Here is a 23294-nt window from a genome sequence, read left to right on the forward strand (position 1 = left end):
CACACACACACACACACACACACACACACACCCACAACCCCCCCACCTCCCCCCTGCGACACACACAGCCTCTCTGGGTCATAAACTACTTCTACATTAAGCACAGAAAATTCCCTTTAGCCAGAAACAAGGCCCTAGCCACAACTATCCCTCAACTATCTGGTCTAGGAAGAGTTCGTTTTATTCACAGGTGAGGAGTAGGAATAATAATCATTATTATTATAATTTTAAGAGGAGTACAGGGCCTGGAAAATATACAAATAAGAAATGAAATAAGATAAACACAGGACAAATGTGGAGCACATAAAGTTTATGAATATAATATATTCAAAGAAAATGCAGCAGAATGATCAGGCTGTGCATAACAGAGATACAAAAATACAGGAAAACATGGCAGAGCAACAGAAGATGCTGAAATATGAGTTCACAGTGGTCAAAAGTGAAGTGGAAGAGAAAAGTGAAAATATCAAAGAAATGGGCCAGGTGCAGTGGCTCACACCTGTAATCCCAGAACTTTGGGAGGCTGAAGTGGGAGGATCACTTGAGGCCAGGAGTTCAAGGCCAGCCTGGCCAATCTAACGAAAACTTGTATCTACTAAAACTATAAGAATCAGCTGGTTGTGGTGGCACACACCTGTAATCCCAGCTACTTGGGAGGCTGAAGCATGAGAATTGCTTGAACCGGGAGGTGGAGGGTGCAGTGAGCCAAGAGCATGCCACCGCACTCCAGCTTGCACAATAGAGGGAGATTCTGTCTCAAAAAAGGAAAAATAAAAAATAAATGACATTTCTACTGAAGGCAGCATGAAGATTAGCCAATGATGAAGAAACAGTATGAGACAGGATAGGATTGAGCAAACAAACAAAATAACTAAAAGTTAATAAAGCACTACAAAGGATTAAGGAGAAAATAGCTTCACAAAATAGACAAGGGACAGAAAACATATACACGATAGATATTTGTAAAGAACAGAATATAATCTAATAAAAAAAATGCAAGGATAATTCAAGTAAACTTCCAGAAACAAAAGTAAACTTGAATCAAAAGTCTGAAAGACTACACAATAATGTCCCAGGAAAACCAATGACCCTTTCAGCATACAAGAAAAAAGATCTGGCTGGGCATAGTGGCACACATCTGTAATCCCAGCACTTTGGGAGGTCAAGGTGGGAGGATGGCTTGAACCCAGGAGTTCAAGACCAGCGTGGGAAACATGGTGAGACCTCGTCTCTCTGGGGGAAGAAAAAAAATTAGCCAGGCATGGTGACATGTGCCTCTAGTTCCAGCTTTAAGGGAGGCTGAGAAGGGAGCATTGCTTGAGCCAGGGGGTTAAGGCTCCAGTGGGCTATGATTGTGCCACTGCACTCCAGCCTGGACGACAAAGCAAGACCCTGTCTCAAAAAAGAAAAAAAGGGGGAAGGGATGGCATTGGGAGTTATACCTGATGTAAATGAGGTATAATGGGTGCTGACGAGTTGATGGGTGCAGCATACCAACATGGCACAAGTATACATATATAACAAACCTGCACGTTGTGCACATGTACCCTAGAACTTAAAGTATAATTAAAAAAAGAAAAAAAGAAAGAAAAAAGGCCGAGTTATGTCAAACATGGTCATAGATGTCTCCATATGAACAGACAACACGAGAAGACCTTAGAGCAAAGGTTGCAACATACTAAATGAAAGAAGGTGTGACCCAGTAATTTTATAACTACCACTTTTTGAAAATTTTTATTTTTCTGTTAAATTTCAGGATACATGTGCAGAACATGCAGGTTTGTCACATAGGTAAATGTGTGCCATGGTATAACCACCACATTTAAATCAGAGAGGTAACAAAGATTTCAGACATGCAATAAGTCAGGGATTTTAAGTTCCAAGGAACCTTTCCCTTTAAGATGGTATAGAGCATTGTTTTGCAACTTTGTTTTTCTTAAACTGCCACCCACAGTAATGGGTGGCACATTTCACTGAACATGGGGACTTGATACACATCCACTATCTATATCTGTATCTATACTGAAAAGCATTTCAAAAAATATTACCACTACTATGAAAGATACATTGTTATTTTTCTTCTATTCCATTCTATTCTATTTTACATCTTAAAACACGCTAGTCATGATGGACCAAATTGATTTCACAGCACCACTAATGGGTTATAGCCTGAAGTTTAAAAAGTACTAAAGGATAAACTTTAGCTAACTAAAAGATGGAGAAAGTATCATTTAAAGAAAAGTCAAACAACAGAGGCTTAAGTATATTTGAGGCTTGAAGGCAAACAGAAGAAAAACTAAGCTAAAATTTGGTGGGTAGGATGGAGAGAGAAGTGTATTTACATTGTCACTGTTTATAATGGGGAGTCAATAAAGAACCAGCATTTAGAGGAAACAAAAGGAACACATACAAAACAATATTCAAAGAAGCAAAAATTATCTACTACAAATTAAAAGGTAAAAATGAATACAAAAAAACTGAAAGCATAACATGACAGAACCAAGATAAAACATACTTATGATCTCAACAAATGTAAATGTACTAAAATCATCTAGTAAAAACAAAGGCTAAGATTAAATCTCAGCGTAAAACCTAACCACGTCATATATAGGAGACACACTTTTGGCTATTCAAAGACAATCCCATATATACCAGACAAAGAAAACAAAGTAAAAGCATGCCACCCAATCTAGTTTTGAACCACCGTGGATTTAGGACCAAAACCATTACATGAATCAAGACAGGCATGTTAAAATGGCAGGAAATAAACTCATAGTGGAAACCCAAGTTATGAACATCTGTGGACTGAAAACCATAGCATCAAAGTTACCAAAACAAAAACGACAGGTAATATAGAGAGAAATATGTACAGTATGAAACTAATTCACCTCTAGATCCAAGTCACAGAAAATAGACCAATACAAATAAGGATTAATAAGAATGTAATTAACAAAGTAGAACTAATTAAACCTTATTAAACTCCATACCTCAAACAGAATAACATCATCTTTTCAATACCCAAAGAACATCCAGAAAAACTAGGACACAAAGGAAATTCCAAATGGATAGAAAGGGTATGGATGACATACAATGCAAATGAAACTGATGAGTAAAACAGAAAAGAAATGAACAGAAAAAACAAACCCCTACCACCAAAAAGTTTTAAAAACTTCCCTCTTCAATAATTTCTGGGCCAGAGAAAATTAAAATCCAAAATTGCAGAATATATAAATAAAGAATAAACTATGAATGAAAGCACTACATACCAAAACCTATAGAATACAGAAATTCACAGCGTTAAAATACTAAGGAAAAAAGAATGAATACAATGCATTCAAGGAGAAGCAACAAGAAAAACCAAAAAACGAAAGCAGTAAAGATAAAAGCAGGAACTGATCAACTGGAAAACAGAATATAAACTAGTAAATAAATCTGGTAGGTCATTCACCAGGAAAAAAACAAAAATAGCTAACTTAATTGGAAGTTAATTGGGAAAAGTGAAAAGTACAGAGTGGAAAAAGTATAAATACTAGGTAGCCATTAAAAAAATGAGGTAACTGGCTGGGCACGGTGGCTCACCCCTGTAATCCCAGCACTTTGGGAGGCCAAGGCAGGTGGATTACCTGAGGTCAGGAGTTCGAGACCAGCCTGGCCAACATGGTAAAAACCCGTCTCTACTAAAAATACAAAAAAACTAGCTGGGCATGGTGGTGGGTGCCTGTAATCCCAGCTACTTGGGAGGCTGGGGCAGGAAAATCACTTGAACCCAGGAGATGGAGATTGCAGTGAGCTGAGATTGCACCACTACACTCCAGCCTGGGCAACAGGAGTGAAACTGCTTTAAATATATATATATACACCTACACACATACACACACACACACATATACACACACAGCTAATAAAAAATATACATATATAATAAAATGAGGTAACTATATGTATTGATATAATATGGAATATAATATTAAGTGAAAAAAACATAAAGAATAGCTATCATTTGTGCTCAAAAACCAGAAAAGCTATATATGCACATGTGCTTGTTTATGCACAGAATACATCAACACAACTGCAGAAGATGGTGCCAGGGCTGAAACCTGGCAGAGGAACTGCCTGATGAAGGGCAGGAGTGGTAGAGTGACTTACTTTTTACTTATTAAAGTTTTTTGCAAAACTATCAATGCTTTGAATTTTGTAACATGAGCATATATCACTTGGTAAGCTGATTCTTAAAAATAATTTGTAATTATTTAGTCTATAAAGCTACAAAACTTTGGATACTTCTTTTACCATTACTGGGAGCTAAGAGTTCAGTCTATAGTCTTAAAAAATTACTGAGCTTTTATCATCAATAGCCCGAATTTGCTTATATTTGTAAAATGTCTTATATTCTCTGAATCACTTAAACATACACTGTCTCATTTAATACATGTTAACAGTGAAGAAACCAGAGTAGTACTGCAATCCTGGCATGACAGGTGAGGCCTTTGAGGCTCACAGGCCTTGTGTGGCTTCTGTAAGGCCATTGATTGCTAAGCATCTCCTCTACCTATTCAAACAGGCCCCAGGCTCCTAGGATCCAGGATGTCAGGATTTCATATCTATCTATGTATCTATCTATACGTACATACATACATACATACATACATATTTTTTTCTGAGATAGAGTCTCGCTCTATTGCCCAGGCTAGAGTGCAGTGGTGTGATCTAGGCTCACTGTAACCTCCATCTCCTGGGTTCAAGTGATTCTCCAGCCTCAGCCTCCCGAGTAGCTGGGATTACAAGCATGCACCACCATGCCTGGCTAATTTTTAAATTTTTAGTAGAGATGGCGTTTCACCATGTTGGCCAGGCTAGTCTTGAACTCCTGACTTCAAGTGATATACCCACTTCAGCTTCCCAAAGTGCTGGGATTACAGGTGTGAACCACCATGCCTGGCCAGGATTTCATAACTTTTGAGTTGTATCTGGGGATTTCATGGGTGGATAAAACAGTACCTCTGTTACTCACTGGGAACCTCAAATTCAGTCTGCTTCATCAGGGAGGACAATGATTGACATTTACCCTGTGTTATGAGCTGATTTGCATCCCCCTAAATTCCTATGTTGAAGTCCTAACCCCCAAGTACATCAGAATGTAACTGTATTTGGAGAAAGTCTTTAAAGGTGTAATTAAGTTAAAATGAGGTCTTTAGGGTGGGCCCTGATCCAATATGACTGGTGTCCTTACAGAAAGAGGTGATTAGGACACAGGCATACACAGAGAAAAGACCCTGTGAACACACAGCCATCTGCAAGCCAAGGAGAGAGGCCTCAGAGGAAAGCCGCCTTGCTGACACCCTGATCTCAGACTCTAGCACAGAAGTATAAGAACATAAACTGCTGTGGGTTAAGCCACCTAGTCTGTGCTACTTTGCTATGGCAGCCTGAGCAAGCCAGTGCATCCTTCAGCACCCTGAAATGTAATTATGTAATTGTAATTTAATATGTAATTTAAAATGTAATTTTAATTTAAAATATTAAAATACTTTCTGAGTCATCTGCAAAGGTCAGTCAAAAGAGAGACTCAGCGTTGCTTGCACCAGCATTTTCAGGAAAGCAACTACGTGGTCAAGAATACGTGACTTGGAAGTACCTTTTCCCAGATGTTGAGTTTTCTTTCCAACAAATGAATTCTAATCTGTGAGAGTGAAAAGCTTGTTGATTTAGACTAATCCTCGTGGTGTTACAGTTGTGAATGATGCATTGATATTTGATGCTTGCACATTTAAAAGGCTGACACTCTGACAGCTTGTTCTCCTAAGAGGACCAAGTGTATACAGAAATGTCAAGAAGATATTCAGCTTGGATGAGAATCAAGCTGTGTATTTCCTTATGTCTTTCTGTAGAGGTGACCTGAGCCAGCGGTTAGGCAGGACTAAAATCCAGGAAGGAAATTCTGCCACTGTGTGAATTTGGGCGACTAGCTGCATCTTGGATACCAAATGAGACAAGGAGCAGCATTTTCAGGCTTGACACAGAACACGACCTAGGGGGACACATCGGCCTTCTGCCTTCTGTTCTCCACGGACCAGCTCTGTGTCCACATGAGGACTCATGACCCAACATCCTCGTCAATACAGTAAGACTTACAGACTGCTGTGAGGATTAAGTAGAATCATACGTGCAAGAACTATGTAAACAATGTCAAATAAATTATAAAAACTACATGAATGTTAAGTTATCATTAATATTGTTGAATTAGATGGAAGATTAGTGGACCAGTAATCGAGATTTCAAATTCTGTGACCAATGTCCCTTTCTACATGTATGTTATGCTTGCATTAAACATTGATTTAAAAAAAGATTCCTAATTCTGTCTCTGCTATAAATTAGTCTGGGCCCACTTACTTCTTGGGGCCTTAGTTTCCTCATCTGTAAAACAAAGGTGAACTGTATTATCTTATGTTAGTTGGAACATGCTAAAATTCTATGACCTATTTCTTATTACTCCATGTCTTGATAATACATAACATATTTTTTAAGAGGGTATTTTGATATATAGATAGGGACACATCTCTTTGATGTGAAACGCCTAAGGTACCAAAGAACAAAAAGGGTTTTGGAGGTTCCTGGCTCTTTTGTGACTAGATTATACAGGGAATCCCAAATGATTGATCGGGTTTTACGAGGGAAGCTTTGGCTGGGAGACACTCTAGAAGATAAAAGTATTCTGTAAATTTCAGGTATAAAAGAAATACAGGGCTCCAAGCACAGCTTCCCCCTCATTCATACACAATGTGATTCTTACGGAAGTTCAGAACACAGTTTTGTCGACCCTAAAGCCAGGCTTGAATCTGGACTCTGCCTATAATTCTGCTAGCTACGAGATCGTGGGCAATTTCCTTCCCTCTCTGTGTCTCAGCCTGTTAAACAGGCATAATGAGAAGTGCACAGTGCCTGTCTGCCACATCTCATCATCATCATCATCATCATCATTGCCATCAGGGCTCAGCACCTTAATCAAATCTCTGCTCTGCTCTATTCTTTGGTTTATATTGTCAATGACTAGGGGCATGTTTAACGTATTTGTTAGTGCCCAGCATAATACTGTGCATACAAAGGCATTTACAGAACCATTTTGAGGATGAATGCAGGATTCAAAGAAATGTCCTACAGACAGTGGAAAGGACAGTTCCTCACTTCTATGGAGAATGAGATGAAATAGGAACTGAAGGCAACCTAGGTTTTACTTGGATAAATCTTTAATACAGAAATACAGAAATATCGTTAGATATGGGAACATATTTTCTTTTTCTTTCTTTCTTTTCTTTCTTTCTTTCTTTCTTTCTCTCTTTCTCTCTCTCTCTCTCTCTCTCTCTTTCTTTCTTTCTTTCTTTTTTTTAGACCGAGTTTCGCTCTGTTGCCAGGCTGGAGTGCAGTGGCACGATCTCGGCTCACTGCAACCTCTGCCTCCCAGGTTCAAGCAGTTCTCCTGCCTCAGCCTCCCAAGTAGCTGGGACTACAGATGTGCACCACCAGGCCCAGCTAATTTTTGTATTTTTAGTAGAGATGGGGTTTACTATGTTGGCCAGGACGGTCTTTATCTCTTGACCTTGTGATCCACCCGTCTTGGCTTCCCAAACAAAGTGCTGGGGTTATAGGTGTGAGACACCATGACTGGCCTTTTTTTTTTTTTTGAGACGGTGTCTCACTCTGTTGCCGAAGCTGGAGTGCAGTGGCACGATCTTGGCTCACTGTAACCTCCACCTCCTGGGTTCAAGTGATTCTCCTGCCTCAGCCTCCCAAGTAGCTGGGATTACAGGCATGAGCCACCACACCCAGCTGATTTTTTTATTTTTAGTAGACATGCAGTTTCACCATGTTGGCCCCTATTTTCTTATTCTGTTGTTTGTAATAGATATTTAAACTATTACATACAAACAAGGAACTTTAGTCTACCTACAGTGTTGAAAACCTGAAAAATATAGAAAACAATGAAGAAGGAAAATCACACCCATATTATAATGCCTAGAGATGAACAGTTTTGATGGGAGCCTCACCACGTACTGCTAGAAGTCTCATTCCACCCTAAGCCAAGAACATCGGATGTTCCTTCCCTCCCTCCATCAATGCAATTCTTACCTCACAGAATTTTAAGAAAGAATTACAGGTGACCACGTGACATCTGGCTAAGTCCCTTAAATCAAACTGAAGTTATCACATCTGTAGAATGAGATACTTCCACATCACCATTGTTGGAAAGAGATCATGTAGCCTGCGTGTCTTTAATGCCTTATAAACATACTTCAAGGATTATTCAGGCTATAACTGTAATATATCATAAATTCTTGATTTGTCCTGATGGCAATAACATCTTGGTTTTTTTTTTTTTTGGAGACGGAGTTTCACTCTTATTGCCCAGGCTGGAGTGCAGTGGCGTGATCCTGGCTCACCGCAACCTCCGCCTTCCGGGTTCAAACGATTTTTCTGCCTCAGCCTCCTGAGTAGCTGGGGTTACAGGCATTCGCTACCACTCCTGGCTAATTGTTGTATTTTTAGTAGAGACAGGATTTCTCCATGTTGGTCAGGCTGGTCTCGAACTCCCGACCTCAGGTGATCTGCCTGCCTCGGCCTCCCAAAGTGCTGGGATTACAGGCATGAACCACCACACCCGGCCTGGCAATCGCATCTTATAGAAGGTAGAGGAAGCGTATGGGCTAAATGGGCCTAATTCTAAACAACGAAGAATGAGGGGGAAACCCAGGGCAACAGTGAGAGTATTATGTAGGAGTTTTCTTTACAAATAATAAAACAGAAACTTGGCCAGGCGTGGTGGCTCACGCCTGTAATCCCAACACTTTGGGAGGCCGAGGCAGGCAGATCACAAGGTCAGGAGATCGAGACCATCCTGGCTAACACGGTGAGATCCCATCTCTACTAAAAAATACAAAAAATTAGCCGGACGGACGAGGTGGCGGGCGCCTGTAGTCCCAGCTACTCGGGTGGCTGAGGCAGGAGAATGGCATGAACCCATGAGGTGGAGCTTGCAGTGAGCCGAGATCGTGCCACTGCACTCCAGCCTGGGTGACAGAGCAAGACTCCGCCTCAAAAAAATAATAATAATAATATAAAACAGAAACTAGAAACCAAAAGCAATCTAGGTAGGTCTAAGTAGAACATTTTCTAGGTAGATCATTCTACAACAATAAACAATAGCCCACACTTTTTGCTCAAACTCTTAAATCTCCTGTATGTACCTCAACAGCATTTGCCTATCAATAAGAATGAAATGCAATGGGTCTGCAGAACATGAGTACTATGTGCTCTATGCCTTTTTCTATGAGAATCTGAACCCATAGAGTCTAAATGTGTAAAAAGTCTGGTCTAACACCTTTCTGCTTGGGCACACGGCACGCACATGTATGCGCACACATTCAACCCCCCAACCCCTACCCGCTTCTGCTGACTCTTTGCAGACCTGACTTCAACCCGGGACGTGCCATTAAGGCCCAGTTGTGAAGCTTTGTCTCTGCAGGCTTATAATTGAAAAGGGTACACAGTGCTTGTTACCATACCCACGGTGCCAAATTGTGCGGAAGGAGCCGCTGAGACAAACTTTAATTACAACTCCTTGGAGCACGCTCACCTGTTTTGCTGTTTCAGTGAGGGCAGCGGCTTCTGCCTTGCCCAGTTGTTGCACCATCTTGTAAAATAGGCTCTCTTTATTTTGTAGCAAAACATATGGCTCATCATATTCTTTCAGTCTTCCTGAATCTAAAACCTGTTAATCAGCAGAAAGAAACCCATTGAAACACGATGTTTTGCAGTAACATATTATAACAGAGACAATATTTCGGAAAGGGGCAGGAGAGGGAGAGAATCTGTTTGGGTGGTAGGCCTGGATGGTGTTTAAATGGTGTGATTACCCTGTTTTACGAAGCAAAGAGAGGCCTAACCTGACCTTTTATTACTATAATGTTATAGGAAAGGAAGAAAATGAAAGTTCTGGACTATTATTCTGGGCACTCAGCAGTCCTGTGGCATTTTATATTCTGCCAAAGGCATTTTGGGTTCTTATCATTACTTAGTGCTTTTAACTCTCAGACTCTCAGCATTGAAGGGTATTTATACATATGATCAGAGTTGGGAAACTTCTTGATTTAAGAAAGTCAAATTCAGTTTATCTACAAGGTAGGGTAATGTCATAAAAAACAGATGGGAAAGACCTGACAGTAAATTAATTGCCGAGCCAGTTTCATAGACGCTAAGCAATATTTGGAAAAGAAGTAAATGCTTCTGGAATTTCTTTAAGGTTCTAGAACATGTCAGCTGCTAAGAGGGGCTAAATTCTGGATGGTGAGGTTAAGGTGCATTCTGAAATCGGCTCTGGGTGTACTTTATTATTCCGAGAGAGAAAGGCTGGCCAAAAAAGCTGTTACCTAAGCAGCTTTAGCATAATTGCTCTCTGCACAGAAGAAATCGCTAGCAATCCAATTTTCTCTTTGTATAAGACTAAAGAAGTGATTAAGAAATTGAGCTCCAAACTCCTGTGATCACAGCCCACATGACACATGAGGTAGCCCAATCTGCGAAGCTGAGGGCGGAATATCTGTTTTCCCAATCACCTTTCTTTGCTTCTTTCTCTTTCTTTAGCTGCTTGCCTTTTAGCTGCTTTATTGCTCATTAATATGTCCACTGGAAATTGAAAGAGGGAGGAAGGGGCTCTTAACTCTGCATTTCTACTTATTAGTGGCTTTGGTTAATGGTTTCAGAGGGAAGAAAGACTCTGAACAATTGGCCCAAATGACGTACCTAAGAAAACAGTTCTGATGTTAAGTGGCACTTAGTTCTTCATTTAGGCCACATTTAGAGTAAATTTATCTTAAGAGAATATGCTGAACCTCCAAGCAGAACACAGGATGTTTTTCTTCATGTAGACATTGCAATTAATTCCATCCCATGGTATTTAATCGGACACATTTATTAAGCCTCATAAAGGGCATTTTCCTGTTAATCTTTTGTTTACTACTGTGAATCACTGCTAAGGGCAGCTTTCTCAAAAGAGTTCAAGAATAATTGAATCTGTCACATCCACATAATAATTAAAATGTCCTATAATTTGGCATGCCAATTTAGATACCCCAAATGTGTAATTTTACTTAAGCATAGCATTACAGAGCATAACCACTCCTCCTGATGATGAAGGAAAAAATCTGCAATTTAAAAATACAGGTCTCTCTAACGCTAAAGACTAAATAGATAAGTGAATCAAATTACTTTCTAAAATGATGACGTTTTAGTCTGCAAAAGCAACAAGTAAACTTTTAAAAATTATTCCCAGAGTTGATAGCGAGTGAGTTCTCTGTAAAGACTCTACATAATGTTTAATGGAAAGAAAGTCCTACTACTATTTGGTCCTTGTCCAAATTCCTACTAAATTTATTCACATTTGAGTGACTAGTAAATCTTTCCAGATTCCCTCTCATTGTCTGAAAACACATGAATGCCACTGAGACCAGGAGTTCTCAAAACTGACCAGAATCTAAAAAGGCAGAGCCAGGAAAAAGCATTATTATTATTAGATTAATAATAAAAATGACAGAAAGATCATTTTGGTCAAAATACTTTAAGCCTTATAAATATCAACAGCTAAGCAATGGCATTTTATTTGTTAGGAGAGTTTTTGAGTTTGGGGGTGATAGAACCACAACCTTAATAATTTATTAGAACTTAAAATTTTAACTTCTATAAGGTTTCACACTTAAAAAAATAAAATAAAACTGACCTCTTTAATACTTTTTTGATACTCATTAAAACAAAATATAGGCCAGGTGCAGTGGCTCCCACCTATAATCTGAGCACTTTGGGAGGCCAAGGCAGGCAGATCACTTAAGGCCAAGAGTTCAAAACCATCTTTACTAAAAATACAAAAATTAGCTGGGTATGGTGGTGTGCAACTGTAGTCCCAGCTACTCGGGAGGCTGAAGCATGAGAATCATCTGAACCCAGGAGGTGGAGGATGCAGTGAGCTGAGATCGTGCTACTGCACTCCAGTCTGGGCGACAGAGTGAGGCTCTGTCTCAAAAAAAAAAAAAAAAAAAAAAAAAGAAAAAACCCCCAAAAAGCCCAAAATAACCCCCAAAATGTAGTATCTTATAATGAACTGGATTATCGTAGCTACAGATTTGCAAGATTTGAGACATGGCATCCTTGGCATATAAATATGACCTAACAAAGAGTATGGCTACCATAAAAATCAATGAAAGCACCCCATAACTAAAATATCAGTTTGTGAACTTGAAAAGGAAAATAAAATGAGTTGAACATGCTCTGCTTTTACAATCATCACTGCCAACTCCCAAAATAGAATGGATAAGGTAATTTCTTTCCTTCCATCCATTCATGCAATATTGAGTGAATGTCTCTTTCCAAAGTACTGTTTCAGGAATGGGTGATTTAAAGATGAGCAAGAAACAGTCTATCAAGATGCTGACAGCCAGAGATAAAGATGGAAGTGCAAATAAGTTAAACAACTTAGCCTAGGCTGCACAAATTAGGAGACGGCAGAGCTGTAATTTGAACCCAGGTGTAAACTTGTCTTCTTCCCTCTTCATGTGCGTTCCCAGAGGTACATTTCTATTTACTTTCAGTTTCTTTGTTTTCAGAAGTAAAATATGGGCAATAAGAACTGTAAACAGTCAATTTTTTAAGACACCTTTTTATTTGGATAACTTTGCATATTTTAAGAAAAATATGCCTGCAAGCATAAAAAATTCACCTATTCACTTTCCACTGCAATTGGAGTCCTATTACACCCAGGACTCAGTTTTTTACTGTGTGCCTGGCATATGCTCACAGAAAAAGAAGACAATTTTTTTTTTTTTGAAATAAAGTCTCACTCTGTCACCCAGGCTAGAGTGCAGTGGTGCGATCTCAGTTCACTGCAATCTCTACCTCCTGGGATCAAGCGATTCTCCAGCCTCAGCCTCCCGAGTAGCTGGGACTACAGGTGCACGCCATCAAAGCCTGGCTAATTTTTGTTTTTTGTAGAGACAGGGTTTCGCCATGTTGCCCATGCTGGTTTTAAACTCCTGAGCTCAAAGCGATCCTCCCAGCTTGGCTTCCCAAAGTGCTGGGATTACAGGCGTGAGCCACCACACATGGCCCAAGAAAACAAACTTCATTAAAGTTTCAGGATTAATAATGAGCAAGTGACACTTGGCCAGAACACATTGGAGGAAAATGAACTTTCATGAATTCCTGAATTTATTCAGCACACATTTATTGCACACTTTCTGCATTCATGTCATTATGCTAGATGCTGTGGAAGAGGCAGAAATGGGTAAGTCCCAGCCCCTGCTTTTAGGAAGCCTACATTCAAAAAAAATTAAAAATAAAGACAGGAGAAAACACTCAAGTGACTAGAATGCCAGAAAAAAGGCAAAACAAGTGGGAGTTCAGCAGCAGCAGAAGTCACCACTGGCCAAAATTTCTGACGAGGAGCTTCAGGGAGGAGAAAATAGCAAACTGGACCTTGAGGAATGGACAGACTTGGACACACAGAAATGGTGGTGGAGGTGAGGAGTGGGAGGACAGTGGTCATTCCAGACACCAAGAGGTCTGACAGCCCACCGATCACTTCCTCAAGGGCAGGGTTACGTGACTGTTCTGGTTCACTGTTGCATCTCCAAGGCCTGGCATTGCACATAATGTGTGAGCGGGCACCCCATGCACACTGGCTAAAAGTTAAATACAAAGGAAGTGAAATTCAGGGCACGATTGGGTGACTGACCAGTGGTGCAGTCCCAGACCACACAGTGAGGTCCAGTAGAGAAAGAATCTAGCTGGCCCTGGGAAACAGATAAGGAAGGAGGTATAGGGATGCCAGGATTCAGGCTATAGCCTTGGAGGACCACATGCCTCAAGTTGATAGCTATAGAGAAGAGAGAGAAAAGCAAAAAGGAGACACAGCAGGAATGAGGGCTAAGCCTTGACTCCAGATTAAATATTGGAAAAGAGAAAATAAGGAACAATCAAATGCTACAAGGGCCAAGTTAGAATGCACATAGAAAACAATGCTAAGAATAGAACTTTACCCGCTTAGCCTTTACACATGTTGAGTATACTTACGAAATGCCTGGGACCAGAAGTGTTTCAGATTGCAGATACTTTTGAATTTTGCAATGTTTGCATTATACATACTTACAGATCCAGCATACTTACCCGAAAACCCAAAATCTGAAATGCCCCAATGAGGCTCTCCTACAAGCTTCACATCAGAGCTCAAAAAGTTTCAGATTTAGGAGCATTTCAGATTTCAGATTAGGGAACTCAATCTGTATTTATCGATTTGACCAAAGATTCTGGATCTTTTACAACAAAATTAAGTGACTCTGAATTTTCTTTTTGTACAGAAAAAGGGGTATAATCTTGAATTTGTATCTTCATATCTTTTATACCTATATGAAAACAGTCCTGAAATCTCCTGCTCAGTCCTCACCTTTCCTCTACCCAGGTAAAACTATAAACTAAGCCACGCATTGATGTCGGTCTTGCCGCCCCAGGATCTCTCCAGCAATGCAAACCTCAAATCACTTGCTGCTCTCCAGAAGGTCAAGGAAAAACACATTACACTGGAATGCATTAGTCAGTTCCTCAGTTACATAAGCTCAATGAGGATGTGTTTATCAGGCCTGCATATCTGCAGATATTCCAGGTAGCTGTCCTAGATATAAAAATTAAGTGAACCAACTGCAAAACAATTTAATCCATTTAATTGGCAGGATGCCATCGCTGATAGTGGGGTGACCTCAGGAACAGGGGAGGGGCAGGACAGGGTGAAGGATAAAAAAGCCTGACCATAGGAAAAGAAAAGCTCGGAACAGCTTTCACTATGGCAGCAAGCAATACATAGAAACCCCATTTAGCAACAGGCAGAGTGAGGTTGGGAGGGTTTCCATTTCAGAGGTCGGTTATGGGCTGCCATGACGAAAGGGGTATACGGAGAGTCATCTGATGTTCGAAATTGGTTCCTTCACTTGTAAAATGGGTGCCTGTGACTCTTCTCTGGGACAAGGTACTATGGCATGTGGCAAAGATTCCTCAAAATCCTGTCCCAGGTCTTAAAACAGTAAATGATTCTTCTCACCTGGGGAAAATGAAGGGTAAGTCCCAGTGACCCACTCAGCCACTTCCCCAAAGCTCTGTAATTGTGTGTATTTATTCTCCTAGTACGTTTTTTCTTTTTTTCTTTTTTTGTGAGATGGAGCTCACTCTGTTGCCCAGGCTGGAGTGTAGTGGCGTGATCTTGGCTCACTGCAACCTCCGCCTCCTGGGTTCAAGAGATTCTCCTGCCTCGGCCTCCCGAGTAGCTGGGATTACGGGCACACGGCACCATGCCCGGCTAATTTTTCTGTATTTTTAGTAGAGATGGGGTTTCACCATGTTGGCCAGGCTGGTCTCAAACTTCTGACCTCAGGTAATCTGCCCTCCTCGACCTCCCAAAATGCTGGGATTACAGGCATGAGCCACCGCGCCCAGCCCCAGTTTGTGCTTTCTACCTTCACATTAGTTCTTTGTCCCGCTGAACACTTTAATTAAATGTCTCATCATAGTTTTTAAGAAGTAATTTTTCCTCTTCTGAAATGTTCTAATTGTGGCCGTTGTCGGTTTCTTAAAGAGAAGTTCCATGAAGATGAAACATAGAATTTAAATAAAACTCAAGTTAGCTTTGAGTTGTGTTTCTCCAGCTGGTTCTGTTAGAATGATTTCTCATTTGTTTTCTCTGAGAAAACTCTACTAAAAAGAAAGAAAGACATACATTATACACCCATAAGACTGCCTACAAAGAAAAGAGCTACAATCTGAATTTCTCCGTCCTGCTTTTGGTTCTCTGTAATTCACTCCCGAAGAATTCTCTAACTGCAGATTCGCTTATTCCTTGTTCACTCACGCTACCAGGGAGAATCCAGAGTGCTGTAAGGACGGGTGTGCAGGGACTGGAGGAAAAGGCTGTGCTATTGGCTGAAAGGAAAACAGGTCACAAGTAACCAGCTAATCCTAAAAACTACAGGGAGGAAACTGTCTTTAATGTGGAGATAGTGGTGCGTATTAGAAAAAAGAGGATTTCTAATTTGTCTTGCTCTACTGTTTTGTGGCAACTGAGCAAATGAAGATTAAATTAGCTGTCATTAAGACTACACCATGTTTAATAAAGTTAAAATTGACAGAACATCTTCATAAAATAAAATTCTAAGCTTAACACATTAATGGCACTTAATGAACCAAAACTGGGTAAATCCCTTTGGAGAGTCAACACATAAACAAAGCTATTAATTAGGTCGCAGCTGTTTCCCAACAAGACTTTTGTTTGATTTACTTACAGTAAACAAAACCATATGCATCCGTCTTTGTGGAGAAGTATTCACCAATGCAACAAAATGTAATTATTACACCTTAAGCACCTGCAATTCCATGACTGCACGATGACAATAGTGTTGGTTATGTCCTTCATTAACATCTGTCACTTCCCCAGCCACTCCCTGAGCCTGCCCTCTGGAGCACTGAGCTTTGCAGCTGATTCACTTGTCTCTATGTTTTCACAGCTTTCAGAATAACAGAACAGAACACATGTTTTCTGGAAAGGTATCTCTAAAACAAGCAAGGGAAAAAAAAAAAAAAAAACACCTCTAAAATCAAAGATCTGAGAAAGAACGGTATTTATGGTGTTCCCCTGAATTGAAAGCTGGCTGATGATCAGAAGCTCTAGAATATGGGAGAAGCTTTCAGCTAGGGGTCAAGGGAACATAGAGGCCAGTTCCCAATCTCAAGCTACAGAATGCATGTCTCCTGGGTTCCCTGAGGCTGAATCCTGCCATTGCCTGTTAAGAAAACTTAGAAAATAGTTCTCACGAAGAATTCAGAGCTTGTAATAAGACTCCTTACTTAAATTTACACCTCCTAGTAGGACTTCCTGTGATGTCACTGATGACCTCATGGCCAGGGAGCCCTAAGTGGAAGATCTCCCAATATCACTGGAGAGATCGCCATAGATGGAGACACTAATGGAGTTGGGAGTGAGAAGGAAAGTTCCATGCTGAAATGTAAGGTCATCTCAACAGTTACATCCTCCAAGGGAACGCTCGCCTTTCCCTTCTCCAAATTTATTTCTTCCAGGTCTTCCCCATTCATCCAGATAGTCAGGTTCCAAACAGAGAAACCAGGACTGACTCCCCCTGTCTTCCCTCAAATCTCACATTCAATCCATCACAGTCCAGTTGCTTTACTTTGCTATTTACCCCAAATCCATCCATTGCACCAGCTTCACTGCTCACACCATAGTCTAAGCCGCCATTGTGCATGGTGTAGAGAGGGCAAGACCACAACAGTGAATGTTGCGTTTGATGAACTGAAGGACAATAACTAAAGGACTGTGGCTTTTACTACAAAGGAAAGAGAGAGAACAGAGTGAGGAAAGGCTAAAAGGTAGGGAGGGGCCAACTGTAAATTGCTTTGTAGAACCATGTTGAGAGTTTAGATAAAGACATTAATCCAGAGAGAAAAAAATTAAGGCTCTCAAAAGCTACCTGGAGGGATTGGTATATAAAGCAATAAACTAATGGGCACATTTCAATAATGATAACAGTGCCGATAGATCAAGGGGATGCTTGTGAACTAGACATTTATGTGGTCTGATGCTGATTGATCAGATTTAGGAGTGACCAACTGACTTGTCTGCCAAGTTCTGTCCTTGCTTGCTATCTCCCTAACTAATTAGACCTTCTAAGTTGACAGCACTTCCAAGCATTAAATAATAAAAGGAGTAGCTATCATCAATGCTGTAACAGCAAAACCCAACAAGAAGTCTATATGATACATTTAGGCTACAGGTGCCCACCACCACGTCCAGCTAATTTTTGTATTATTAGTAGAGACAGGGTTTCACCATGTTGGCCAGGCTGGTCTCGAACTCCTGACCTCAAGTGATCTGCCCGCCTTGGTCTCCCAAAGAGCTGATATTACAGGTGTGAGCCACTGTGCCTGGCCTTGCTTCCTAAAATTATCACTGTTTCCCTTCATTTTCTAGGCCCTCCAATTCCTATGTAACAAATTTCCTGTTAAATCCTTTCTGTTGGATTCATTTGTTTTTCTGGCTAGGCCCTCTATGAATATAATTTGTGATAGATCTTCTCATCTCTTCCCCTGTGACACACATCTTGTGAATGTCCCAACAGCTGAGAAGTTCTGCAACCTTACCCAATGAGCCCCTTGCAGTATATAAAAACCTAAATCTGTCATTATGGGAACAAGCATGCTGAAACAACTGTGACAGTGACGATGACTGTGATCTTCTATTTGATACTACTCTGTAGTACGACAGTTAGCATCACAAGCTGAATCTTAGATTTGGAATATTTTCGTGGTCAACTTTTAACATATGATTTTTGCATATGAGTATATGCAAAGAGATACATTGGATATATTGTTAGTAGCACTGAGGGTGTAGTTAAGTATATGAATTACTGTTGGGAATGAGAGCCAACATTAACAGAAAATTAACGTACTAGGGGTTTCTATCAAGTTTTACAAGGAAGGAACAAACTGAAAAAGTGAACATAATTGGAAGCAACTGGAATTCCGCAGGTGAAAGACTCACCATTATCCTGTCACTGTCAATAATGGTGTTCAATCTGTGTGCAATGGTTAGCACGGTGCAGTGGGCAAATTTCTCCCGGATTTTCTTTTGTATTAACTCATCAGTTCTGCAATCAAATAAGTTAAGTTTAATTCCGTAAAGATGGGAAAAGTAGACTTAAGACTTAAAAAGCTCTACTACACAATAGAGTTTTTTTTAAAAAAAGATCACATATATTCAATGTTTTAAAAAGCATGTTAAAATGTTCTAGGACAACCTTATTCTATAAAAACTCTATATAGTAATTTACTAATTTTCATAAAACAATGAAAAAATATCTTCCCCCCAAATCGCTTAAAGCTGATTATTGGGAGTGGATTTTAGGAATCTAGCTCTCCTGGAATACTGAATAACATCACTGACACTGGAAAACACATTTGGGTTTCTTCCTCTGTTTTTTCAGAATGAATGTTATCCATGTTAAAATGTTATCTCTGGGGCAAACAGGGTACTTAGAAACATTTCTCAGAATCATTCCATGTTTCCCATTTACACACTTAAAATGTGGACTTAAGGTTACATGGACTTCAGCTTTATACCTTGGATCCACATTTGCCGTTGCTTCATCAATAATCAATATCTGATTTTTCCTGAGAATTGCCCTGGCAAGGCATACCAGTTGTCTTTGTCCGACACTAAAATTGGATCCTGATTCTGCTAATTCAGTATCCATTTTGCCAGGAAGATCTTCAATGGTTTCTTTAAGTTGTACCTGTAGATGTACAAAGAAGAATGACTGCTATCATTCAAGCTGCTATGGAAGTAGCCAAGCCTCACAGACGTTAGAACCTTCAGGTCCCTTCTCTTGAAAGATATAACTTAAGTGGACACGCACATGAGGCTGAGAGTTACCTTTAGTTAATGTTCAATGAAAAAGATGGTAGAGTCAACACAAAACTGAAATATTCTGACTTAAGAGAACAAACGATGGAACCCAAGACGCTCCTTTATCACCATCAGTGAGCACAGTCTGTTCATGCAGGGCCATGTGTTAACACTGCCTGGGCCAATTTCATTAAGAAAAACCTAGCATGATCAATAAAATGATTCTGTAGGTAAAATACAGAAAGATAAAAAAAAATCCCTTCTTAACTTTTCGTTAAAAGATTACAGAAATTTAGAGACAAAAAGAGTAATGGTTGCCAAGGGCTGGAGGATCAACTGTAAATGGACACAAGGAAATTTCTTTGGGTAACAGAGACATTTTAAAACCGGATTCCTGCAATGACTGCCCAACTCTATAAATTTACCAAAATGACTGAATCACTTCTAAGGGGAGCATTTTCTGCTATGTCAATTAGACCTCGATAGAGTTGGTGGAAAAAACAAAACATATCAGTGTCCCCCAGCACCTGAACTCCCTTACCAAGAACCAACATGACAGCCACCAAAAACCCCTCTTCCAGGGAAGGAGGGAAGTTTCTCAAAAAATGAAGCTCATGCTCCCAATGTAGAGTCTGAAGAAAAGGTAAAAGGATCTTTCTGGTTGAGTCAAGTTTCCCAAAGTACATTTTGGAGAGGAGTGAGTACAACTCGAGGGAAAATGTAAAAAGAAAATTACTGCCGGAAGTATGGTCCTGCAAAGATATCATCTTATAGGCACTTTACCATTTTGGAAGGTTTTTTAATCAACTGGAAAATTAAAAAAAATACAAATGCAAACAATGGAAAACTGTGCCTCATTTGTTAGGAAATCAGGAGCTTATTCTTGGGCTGGTCCTTTCCCAAGTTTAAGCCCCGATTGCCAAAGCAGGTCAGTGCATTTTGTTCAGTCTAATAAATGTTTTGCAGTGAATGAAAACTCACGAGAAACAGTACACAATAACATCTTGCCCCAGACGATGGGGATAGATGATGTTGATATTAATGTATCTTTATAAAATTATAGCTATAAGATGATCTGATACTACATTGGGTGGTGGTTTAGTTCACTGATGTGTTTTGGAGAAATTTTATAGAACAAGAGCCAAACTCAGGTGACATTTGAGAGCTATAGAGGAACGAAGAGTCAATATACCTCCAATTAAGAGATCAGCAAGCAGATAGACGAGTGATGGCCAATAAGCAGGTGTACGGAACTACAATGCCCAACAACAAAAAGCCAAGACCAAACGGGCAACACTGTCATGTACCTTAAATATGGAAGCACACTTCTATGAATGTGATCTTGAGTTGTACTCATGATGGAAGTCCAACTCCAAGAAACAGGAATTTTGAGTTAAGATTAAATATGGTATTGATATTTGGCATTAGCATGAAAAGTAGGAAATTAAACAAAATCCGAAGTGTAAGATTTGGCTCGTGGTGCAAAATGTTGCCCTGAAAATTATAGGATGAAATATGTCAGCTTAGTCAAGCCCTCTCCATTACAAGGAAGAGGAGTTACTGAGTAGTCTTTTTATGAAACATATTCAGAGACCTATACCCCATGTGATGGAACTGATCAAAAGTAGATGTTGGCAAAGTTTTTATTAGCTTTTCCTTCTGAGTTGATTTTGATAATACTGGTAGATGCAAAAAGGTCTTTCCTAAGACTGGCAGCCAGACTTTGAAGAAATAATCTCACACTTGCCCTTGATTAAGGTGCCATTCCATCATTCTTCTGGGTTTTGACTTTCCTTGAGGTTATCCACATTGACTTGATGAAGAACAGGGTTGTGAGGTGAAGAACAATGAACACATTTCCCAGAAAACAGTGTCCTCTGAGTCTCTGTCATCATGATTGAATCAGGGATGGTTATGAGAATGATATGAATGTGTGGCTGAGTGCTGTGGCTCATGCCTTGTAATCCCAGCACTTTGGGAGGCTGGGGCAGGCAGATCACCTGAGGTTAGGAGTTTGAGACCAGCCTGGCCAACATGGTGAAACCCCATATCAATTAATAATACAAAAAAATTTAGCTGGGCATGGTGGAGGGCACTTGTAATCCCATTAGGAGGCTGAGGCAGGAGAATCACTTGAACCTGGGAGGTGGAGGTTGCAGTGAGCCAAGATTGCGCCACTGCACTCTAGCCTGAGCAACAGAGCGAGACTCTGTCTCAATTTAAAAAAATGATATGAATGTGAAGGCCCTCTGTACTGTTATCATACATTCCAGTTATGGTTAAGTATCAGCACTGAGAAAAAGACAACGGAGGCAGTGGAACACAGTGACTAAGAGTGACAACTGGGGAAATTGAAAATATATTAGACAATGGTATTACATTACTCTTCAATTTCTTCAGTGAGGTAAATAGCTATATTATGTTATATAGTTGAACATTCTTGTTCTTAGGAGGTACATATATATATTTAAGGATGAACTGCAACTTCATGGAAATGCTACAACTTACTTTCAAGGGATACAAGAGAGGAAGCAAACGTAGCAAAATACTGTATTAACAAATGGTGAACCTTGGAGAAAGGTATGTGTATGTTCATAATACTATTCATTTGACTGTTCCATGATCTGGACATTTTAAAATAAAAAATGGAGCCTTGAAGACACACAGCATGGGTATGAGTCCTGCCTGGCTCTGCCAACTGGGCAAGTTCCTGAACTTTCTCTATCTTAGCTTCCTAATTAACTTGTAAATAAGACCATACTAAGATTCTTATGAAGATGCTTATCTCCTAACATTGTTGGAGCATAAAATGAGTCACTATGTGTAGCATTTACAATAGTGCTTGGTACCAAATAAGAGATCAATAGATAGTATCTATTCTTTTTTCTTTGTTTGTTTATTTTGCTCCTTCCTGGACAATAAAATACTGCCTTATTATTATTTTTTTTTTTGAGGTGGAGTCTTGCTCTGTCGCCCAGGTTGGAGTACAGTGATGCGATCTCAGCTCACTCACTGCAATCTCTGCCTCCCAGGTTCAAGCAATTCTCCTGCCTCAGCCTCCTGAGTAGCTGGGACTATACGCGCATGCCACCACACCCAGCTAATTTTTTTGTATTAAGAGATGTAGTTTCAACATGTTGGCCAGGCTGGTCTGGAACTCCTGAACTCGTGATCCACCTGCCTCGGCCTCCCAAAGTGCTGGGATTACAGGCGTGAGCCACCGCGCCCGGCCGCCTATTTTTAGTAATGCAGTCAACTAATTCCTTTCATGCACTGCTCTAGTTTTCTTCATTGCATTTACCAGTACCTAAGATTATATTACATAAGTATTTTCTTATTTTCTATCTTCCATACAAGAATTTGTGTTCTAAGAGGATGGGGACTTTCTCTCTCTTGATGACTGCTATAGCTCCAGCATCTACAATGCCTATGTAAAAACCTCCCCACACATATCTGTTGAATGTATGAAGTCACAAGAACACCTCATTTTGTGAGATATCTATTCTTATAAATTACAAAATAAATCCACACAGAAATAGAATTTGCATACAATTTTCTTACTAAATGTTATTGTAAAAGAAACATAGTCCTTATAAAATTAATTGGCTCCAAGATATCATAATATTGTAGTTTAAAATATAGAAAATTTAATGTTTTCTACATTTAATAAAGGTTGTAATTTCAGGAAAACAAGATCAAATCATAATATTTGAAACTATACATCTCAAACACAGTATATCAGATTATTTTGAAGCTTGGAAAAAATAGGAAAGTATAGGAAAAGTGCAAATAA

General features: G+C 39.8%; 1 protein-coding gene across 1 annotated transcript in view; it reads right to left on the reverse strand.

Annotated features, from left to right (window-relative positions):
- ABCC4 (ATP-binding cassette, sub-family C (CFTR/MRP), member 4) overlaps positions 1-23294 on the reverse strand; it is a 237785-nt gene that overhangs the window by 6391 nt on the left and 208100 nt on the right. Inside the window, exons 28-30 of the mRNA XM_011933938.1 lie at positions 19216-19388; positions 18638-18743; positions 9629-9763 (exon numbers count right to left, since the gene is read on the reverse strand). Of these exons, the coding sequence (XP_011789328.1) occupies positions 9629-9763; positions 18638-18743; positions 19216-19388 (414 nt within the window). The remainder of the gene's footprint in view (positions 1-9628; positions 9764-18637; positions 18744-19215; positions 19389-23294) is intronic.

This window comes from Colobus angolensis, unplaced genomic scaffold (genome assembly GCF_000951035.1).
Source record: "Colobus angolensis palliatus isolate OR3802 unplaced genomic scaffold, Cang.pa_1.0 Scaffold13, whole genome shotgun sequence".
In the NCBI taxonomy this organism is placed as follows: domain Eukaryota; kingdom Metazoa; phylum Chordata; class Mammalia; order Primates; family Cercopithecidae; genus Colobus; species Colobus angolensis.